Genomic DNA, 8,311 nt, shown 5'->3' with positions numbered 1-8,311 from the left:
GGTTCTACACTGGGGTGGGCGATGTGGCAGGAGGTTCTACACTGAGGGGGATGATGTCATGGAGGGGGGTTCTACACTGGGGTGGGTGATACCATGGAGGGGGATTCTACACTGGGGTGAGAGTGCTCAGATGAGAAGACGTTGGAGGTCTCATAAATACAATCCTGCCACGGGCAGCACTAGGAGGGCAGGGGTCTCCTCTCTCCCATCAGGCCAAGGGACCCTACTCTTTTCCCACATCCAGACGAGGGCTCCCTAAGCCTCCTGCCCCGGACCGGCCCAGTCCTACACCATAGAAGCCTGGCAGCTCACCTGGCTGGAATGTGACTGGGCAGTGCTCCAGGCTGGCCTCTCCCTCCGAGCTTTGCCCTGACTCCCTGTCACTACCAAACCCTGACTTGGGCTGGGAGAGGGGGTAGTGAAGGGCAGCCCCTCTGCTCCCACACCCCCAGCACAACGCAATGCCATTAGGCAAGGGCCCCCGAGACACCACAGAGGCGAGATGTGGAGAGAAAGTGGGCTTCAGTTACAGCCCCAGAGAGAGGCTGGATCACTCCATGGGGGCACCGAGTCAATACAGGGATGAAATCCATCCCAGTGATGAGCGCAAGATTCTTGGCGAGGGCACAAGGAACGTCTGTCTCCTCCTCCTGCCTTCCCCCCTGCTCCCACAGCTCAGCCTCACACTCAGCTCAGACTGTCACTTTCAAACCCGATAATGCTTTTTCACAACTGGCTGAGTCTGCCCCCTCCTGCCATCTCTCCCTGACCCGAGCATCCCTGTGGGCAGAGACACGCGGACCTCGCCCTTAGGGAGCTGGCCCGACTGTGGGAGACAATCCTCGTCCTCCAGCTGTCCCTGGTCAGATGGGGAGACAGCCCTTGCCCGAATGGAGCCCCGCTCTGACTCCTCACGAAAGCCTCCCCCAAGCTCCAGCCCCGGCTCTATCTAGAAAGGCAGGGAGAGGCTGCTGTAAGCGGCCGCGGCAGGAGCACCGGAGCTCTTCCCCACCACGCCGCGTCTCTGCTGGCAGCAGCTGCAGACACGAGCTTCTCCGTCTCTGCCAAGGGCTCATCAATCAGGGCACCAACGCTCCAGGGGCGGAGAGGCTCCTCCACCTACGCCCGTCTCCCATCAGAGATCCAGAGCTGGAAAGCATGGGACTCCCACCCCCTCTCCTTTACAGATGAGGAAACTGAGGTCCAGACAGACTGAAGCAGAGAGAAAGCTCAGGCTTGGAAAGAAAGGGAGGCCAGAGACCCTGGGTTCTAATCCTGGCTCCTGTCTGAGGACCTTGGGCAAGATCTCACCTTGCTCTAAGCCTCAGTTTACCTCACCAGCAAAATCAAGAGGTTGGATTAGACACCATGTAAAGTCCTGCCCGGGGCTGAGTCTGTGATCCACCAACGTGACTTACCCAAGGTCACACAAGTAAGTAAATGGCAAAGCCAAGATCTGAACCCAGGTGCTCTGGCCCCAGACTGAACGCACGCCTCGCTCCTGGCCCATTAGGCATCAGTCCAATGGAAGGATGGGATTCATTTCACAGATGAGGCTCAGGGCAGCGAGATGCGTGCCCAAGACTCCAGGCTGCCATAAGCCCTCAGACCCCACAGGCTCTGCCTCCGTCTCCACGGCTGGGGGAGGCCTGGTCATCTCTAGAAAGGGAGAGGGACACAGTGTGCCAGCAGGAAGCTGCAGGCGAGGAGAGCTAACTCTGAGGTTTGCAAAGCACTTTGATAAATGAGTTCATCTGATCCTCACGATAAGCCTCTAAATGAAGTAGGTGCCAACACGGCCATCTCAGAGCTAAGGAACTGAAGCTGAGGTTAGGAACAGGTCCCACAGCCAGCCGGGCGTGTCTGAAGGAGGATTCGCACTCAGGTCTGACATTCAGCCCCTGTGCCACCCGACTGAGGAGGGGATCCTAGGGAGGTCCTTTCAGGTTCAGAATGCCAGCGCCCCAGGAGGAAGGCGGAAACTGGGAGCAATCAGCCTGAGGGAGATGGCTGGAAAGAAGGCTCTCAGCCTGGTTAGCTGGAGGGAAAGGAGGAGGAAAGGATGTCAGAGAGGCAGGGGGGGAAGGCTGTCAGGTACCAAGAGGAGGCTGTGAAGCGAGGCCGAGGCCGGGGCTTGCTGGTTTCCATGGCGATGCTCCCCAGTGGACGAAGCAGGGGGATGGGCGTTTCATTAGGCCCACGGGCCGGTGAAGGAGCCTGCTGGCGCAGCCAACGGGGGGAGAGGTCCCCTGGGCCCAAGGGGCAGCTTCTCGTCACCTCGTCCCCAGGGCGCGAGCAGGAGAGAGCCTGCCCAGGCTCACGCGCCCCAAGGTGGCTCCATGGGGTTCTTCCAGTGTTATTCATCCCTCCACCGCCAGTGAGTTTAACGTCACCTGCCTGCAGGCAAGGCCGCCCACCACGTAGGAAGGCAAAGGGGGTGGCTGGCTCCCATTCTGAAGCCTGCCTCGCCCAGACCACACGGGGTGGGGGGGGTCCTCGGCCCCACCCTCCACATACTCTTCTCCTCCCATGCCATCTGATGGGTTAGAAATGAGCGGGGGTCTCCTCCATCCAGCACAAAGAGCACTGGATTTGGAGTCCAGAGGACTTGGGCTCGAATCCTACCTTTGGATGACCTAGGACAAGTCATTTCAAGACCTAAATTTCAGAGCCCGAATAAGGGCTTTAGGTTCCTGAGTCCAGTTCCCTCATTTCCTCTGACAAACAGAGACGTGAAGTGACCTGTCCAAGGTCACTATTAGTGTCAGGGGCAGGCTATGACCCGGGTGACTGTGAAGGCCCCAATACAGAGGGGAGACCTTGTGATGAGGAGAGCAGGCTCCCCAGTGAGATGCCCTGTGGGTGTCAGGAGGAGACCAGCAGGGGAAGGTGGTGCCACCAGTGGGGAAGGAGTGCTGGGGAGCCTGGGGTGCCCCAAATCTTTAGGTACAGCATCACTGCAGAGAAGCACTCGGGGCAGGGTCTCACCCCAGACTGAGGCCTCCCGGAGGCATGGGTCCACACTGCCCATCAGACCAGGCACTGGCTCCCAGGGGGCAGGAACTCGGTGTCCCATCAAAGCAGGGGCTCCCTGAGGGCAGAACCTGGACCCCACATCCGCAGCAGAGACTACCTCTCCCCGCTTCCACCGATCAGACGAAGGACCAGGTCTCCTAAGGTTGTTTCTGTTCCCCCTCGCCCCCCGTCCCCAGGTGGGACTCACCTTCAGAAACAGGAATCACACTCAGGACTTTCAGGTGAGGGTTGGGGAGAGGGATGGCGCACACATCTCTTCCCAGTTTAGGCAGTGGAGGAAGGGTGAACGTGATCTCATACTTGTGCATGATCTTCAGGAAGCCAATCTGTGGGGGGCAGAAGGAGTGGTTAGGGGGGCCCTGAGCAGAGAGAAGAGACGCAGGCATGGCCCAGGGGGCCTGCAGCTCGTTAGTCACTGTGCTCCCCGGCCCCCTGGCAGGCAGGAACACGTGTGCCTGCATGCGCACACATACACACACGCATGCACACACACACACACACACACATCACCTGGTCAGTTGGCTGGGCTTCCCTGTCTGGCCTGCACACATGCCCGGTCTCCCTAACTAGACCACCTCCAGAAGTGCCCCTGGACTACTCCTACAAAAAGCCCATCCAATGGGCCCCACAACGCACGGTCTACTCCCCACCATCCACAGTCTTGTCTTCATTCCCCCGTCTTCCCTTCCTCCACCCACCCACCCACCCACCCATCCCCTCCTCTGGTCCACCTGCTCAGATCAGCACAGGCCCTCCCTGCCATCACCTGGACTGGACCACTGCAGACTAAGCCCTGCCCACGCTCACGTGGTTTCCAGAATATTCCTCCTGACAGGTCCCTCTGGCCTTTCCCTCTTCTGAGAGGCCACAGAGCACAGTGGCCAGAGACGTGGGTGTGAGGCCCAACTTGGCCAGTGGCAGCTGTGGGGGTGTGGACGGGCTCCCTGCCCTCTCTGGGGCCTCCGTTTCCTGCTCTGTAAAACAGGGGTCACATCCCTCGCTCTAGACTTGCAGACTATATCACAGAGCTCTTGTGAACAAAGCCAGATTTAATTTCCTCCAGAAATGGGAGCCACAACTGCCAGCCTTCTCTCCCCAGCTAGACAATAAGCCACCTGAGGGCAGGGGCTGGCTCTTCTTCCGCCTCCCCCAAAACAGAGCAAACACATCCACTGATCTTCACAAGCAGCCTTCGTTGGGGCAGCAAGCAGGGCTGGGATTACTGCACCCATTTTACAGAAGAGGAAACCAAGGCAGAGGAAAGGAATGTCTCGCTCCACCACATCACCCAGACTGGCGGAGCTCAACGTAGGACCCCAGGTCCCACCTACACTCCCTAGACTCCAAGCTGTCACATTAACATGGAAGGCCCCAAGGGCAGGGCCCAAGTGTGTTCTCTCTCTTTTCATGAGTGTGGGCTCCTCTAAGAAAAGGCCTGGGTATGGCTGCTGCCAAGAAATGGAAGTGCCCTGAGGGGAGGACACATTTTCTTTCTTGTCTCCGAAGGTGATATTTAATGAATGCTTGATAAATCAAACAGAACGGGATTCACGTATGCATAGATTTCAAGCTGGAAGGGACCCAATTCCCCTTCATTTGGCAGATAAGGAAACTGAGGCGCAGATTCAAAGTGACCAAGGTGGTGAGTGGAGGAGCAATGATTCGAACCCAGGGCCTCTAAACTCAACCCAATGCCTCTCACCCCTCGGAGGACAAGCAAGGGCCCAAAGGTCCAGATCAGGCCAGGGAGCACACAGCCCCGCCACCCCACTTCAGCTTGATCCGCCATCAAGGACACCTCAGATCAGCAGTCACAGATTCACGTCACCTTCCTCTCCACCATCGCCAGAGTCCATCCATCCATCCTGGGCACCAGTTCCCCAGCCCCAGGACCACGGCATCCTTCCCTGGCACCCCCTCCTTCACACCCCTTCCCTTCTGTCTCCCTAGGAACCCAAACAACCTCCTTCCCCCCTTTCTCCCACCCTGCAGCCCTCCTCCAACCCCGGTGTGCCCAGCCTGCACCCCTGTGCCCCGCCTTTTTTAGTCCTGGCCTCACCTGTACTCCCCTCTTCCACTCACACAAAGCCTAGGAAAGGTGGAAGGCTGCCCTGAGGGGGCTGGGAGCAGGCAGTGGGGACACCAAGGGGAGGCAGGACTCTTAGTCAGGGCTTTCCCGAACCCCCTGCCCCTTGCTGCTCCAGGCCCCAGGAGAAACACTTCCATGTTCCATGGCCTGCAGTCAGGGGGGCTGGGTCACGGGTTCAAGGTCAGGAGGTCTTACTAGCTAGTGGGCTGGGGGCCAGGCCATCAGCAGCCTGAGCTTCACTGTCCTGCCAGACAAAGAGAATAAGAACACGGGAAAGAGGCTGGCAAAAACCCTGCCTTCTTGGCAGAGGTGGAGGGCTGTGGATGGAGAATACTGCATATACTGTCAGGCTTAAAATGCCCATTGTTTTTTGCTTTTTTTTCCCTCCCTTTTCAGATCCTTCTTTATAAAGGATGGCCGAGATCACTCAAGCTAGGCACCCAGGTGAGGCCGCAGTGCCTAAAATACCCAGCCTGGACTCAGCAAGACCTGAGTTCAAATGTAACCCTAGACACTTACTAGTGGTGTGACTCCAGGCAAGTCATTTAACCTTTGTCTGCCTCAGTTTCCTCAGCTGTCAAATTGCATAACAGCAGCAGGGCTGTTGTGAGGATCAAATGAGATAATATTTGTAAAGTGCATACCACATTTCCAGGCACATACTAGGCACTTAACAAATCCTAGTTGTCATGATGATGGTAATGAGAATATTACCAGATGTCAAGGCAGCTCCCCCCAACTCTAAGTTGCAGGTGCACGAGTGGGAGACGTGTCCTCCCAGAAAGCTCCTTCTACCAATGACATCATAAGTTAATACACAGAGAGGCAGATGGGCAGAGGGACAGACAGACAGCCAGCCAATGAATCTTAACAGCCAGCCTTTACCCAGAGCTTTAAGGGTTACAGAACACTTTACTGTCATCTCAGTTGAGATAGGTGTTTTTATCCTCCATGTTTCACAGATGAGGAAACTGAGGCAAACAGGGTTATTAAATGACTCACCCAGAGTCACACAGAAAGGAAGTATCTGAGGTCAGATTTGAACTCAGGTCTTCCTGACTCCATGTCCAGCACCCTATGCCCCTAGCTGTACAGGCAGGCAGGTAAGTAGATCAGACAGAGAGACAGACAGGATAGATATGAGAAATAGATGATATAGTATATAAATAAAATGATAAGAGATGATAAAGAGATGAGAGATCCATGGAGATTCGAGATAGAGATGATAGGTATAGGAATGAGAAAGCGATGGCGTTAGGTAATAACAGCGCCTGCCTCCCAGGTGTCCCAGGAGATGATCACTGTAAAGCGCTTAGCGTGGCGCCTGGCCAGCAATGGCTCCTGGGATAGCGCCCCCGCCCCAGGCCACGACTCACTGAAATGTGCCACATCGATCGGCATTAGAAGAGCAAGACTCCTCACTGGGAGTTCCCAAGGCCACTGAAAGCCAAGGCTGGGACCAAACCCCACCCCGAGATTTCCAGGGTACAAATCCGGCATCCGCTTGCATTAAATCCCACCCATTCCATCCTTCAGGGCCCGCCTCAAGCCCTACCAACTTGTACACCTAGGACCCAAAGGGCTCATCTCAGGAAAAGGAGAAACGTTGCCGTTGCCAGGGGGTGTCAGGTAGGGAGGCAGGAGGGGATACACCCACCCTGTCAGGGAGAGGAAGAGAAGAGCTGAATCCTTGGGTCTTGGGTCCCAGGCCAAGCAGCCTCCCAGAGCCCGGCGGCTTCTCAAGAAGGCCATCTGGTAGAGCAGGAAGGATGGCGACATCTCTGGACACACCCTCACACACACGAGCAGCACACAGACACACACCAAACACACAGGCCCTGTTTCAGGAAGGGCAAGTCGGAGGAGGAAGCGTGCACCTCAAGGGGCCGGGGTTATTATTATTTTGTGGCTAGAGAGCTGGTATCAAATCCAAGAAGGCCTGGGGTCAAGTCCTCCCTTGGGTGCATCCTGGTCATGTCACCCTGGGCTAGTCACTGACCTACCTGTGTTCAAGACCTACCCTTGGGCACATTGTGGCTGTGTCACTGCACCGCTCGATGCTCTAGACACCTCTCTAAGACTGTAAATTGCAGAGGAGACATGATACCTGCAGGGGTAAAGGTGTTTCCACCCCAAGAAGGCACCTATGAGTCCCTAGTGCCCGGCACATAGCAGGCACTTAATAAATGCTTGTTTATTGATTTGATGCATGCAGTAGGTGCTTAATAAACGACTGTTACATTAAACTGGAATCAGGCAGCCAGCTCTAAATCTCTCCCAGCCACCCCCTCTCAACCTTAAAGTGTGAGGAGGAAGGGCTCCTTTTCTCATTATTCCACCCACCCCGCACCCAGGCACTCACCTCACTGCTCACCACCCCCACCACCACGCTCCTACCACCTTCCCCGGGGCAAGCCTGAGCCCCCAGAACCCTGCCCAGCGCACCCAGGCTTCTGACTGCTCCCTCCTAGGAAGCCTCCTTCCATCAGACCTCAAGCCCTGGGTCACCCCACGAAGCCCTCCCTGAGACCCAAGAAGACAGGACCTTCGCCAATGCTGAGACCAGGCAAGCCTCTGGTCAGAGCCGTGGGCCTGACCGGGAGGTCCCAGGTGCCGGCAGAACGCCCACACAGCTCACAGGTCACAGACTTAGAGCAGGAAGGTCCTTTGAGGCCACTAAGGCCAAACCTGCCTCACAAGCAAGGCCCGACATGACTCACTAGGAATCAAACAATGACTACTAAGTGTCTGAGGGAGGATTTGAACCCAGCTCCCGAGGCCAAGGCTAGCTCTCATTATATAACTTCCACGATTCCTCTCCGACTGTGCTGCCTGCTCCCATCCAAGACGGGGAGCCCAAGGGAAAGACAGCATCAGCAGCCAGAAACCACAGGGTACAGGGCCCAGCTCCTCCTCCTACTCAAGGTGTGGCCTTGGGCAGGCCTCCCTTCACCCAGCTGGGCCTCAGTTTCCTCATCTGTAAAAGGGAAACAGCAATGCCAGACACAGTTGTTATGAAGAAGGTCTTTGGGAAATGGCAAACCCACGTGAGCCCTGAGCTGTTTTGTTGACATGAGAACAGCCGAGGCCTAGCAGGGGCGTCGTCACCGGGTCATGGGTCAGTCACAGCCACCAGAGACCCGTGGGGGTGATGCACGTGTACACACACACACACACACACACACA

The 8,311-nt window shown here is 56.5% G+C and overlaps 1 protein-coding gene across 2 annotated transcripts in view; it reads right to left on the bottom strand.

The window, feature by feature from the left end:
• CUNH20orf27 (chromosome unknown C20orf27 homolog) overlaps positions 1–8,311 on the bottom strand; it is a 46,080-nt gene that overhangs the window by 8,412 nt on the left and 29,357 nt on the right. For both annotated transcript variants that reach the window (XM_027846100.1, XM_027846099.1), the window contains one exon: positions 3,224–3,362. In XM_027846100.1, the coding sequence (XP_027701901.1) occupies positions 3,224–3,362 (139 nt within the window). The remainder of the gene's footprint in view (positions 1–3,223; positions 3,363–8,311) is intronic.

Source organism: Vombatus ursinus, unplaced genomic scaffold, assembly GCF_900497805.2.
Source record: "Vombatus ursinus unplaced genomic scaffold, bare-nosed wombat genome assembly UNPS02015066.1, whole genome shotgun sequence".
In the NCBI taxonomy this organism is placed as follows: Eukaryota; Metazoa; Chordata; class Mammalia; order Diprotodontia; family Vombatidae; genus Vombatus; species Vombatus ursinus.
The sequence above is the reverse complement of the archived record's forward strand: the minus strand, read 5'-3'. Positions and strand labels throughout refer to the sequence as shown.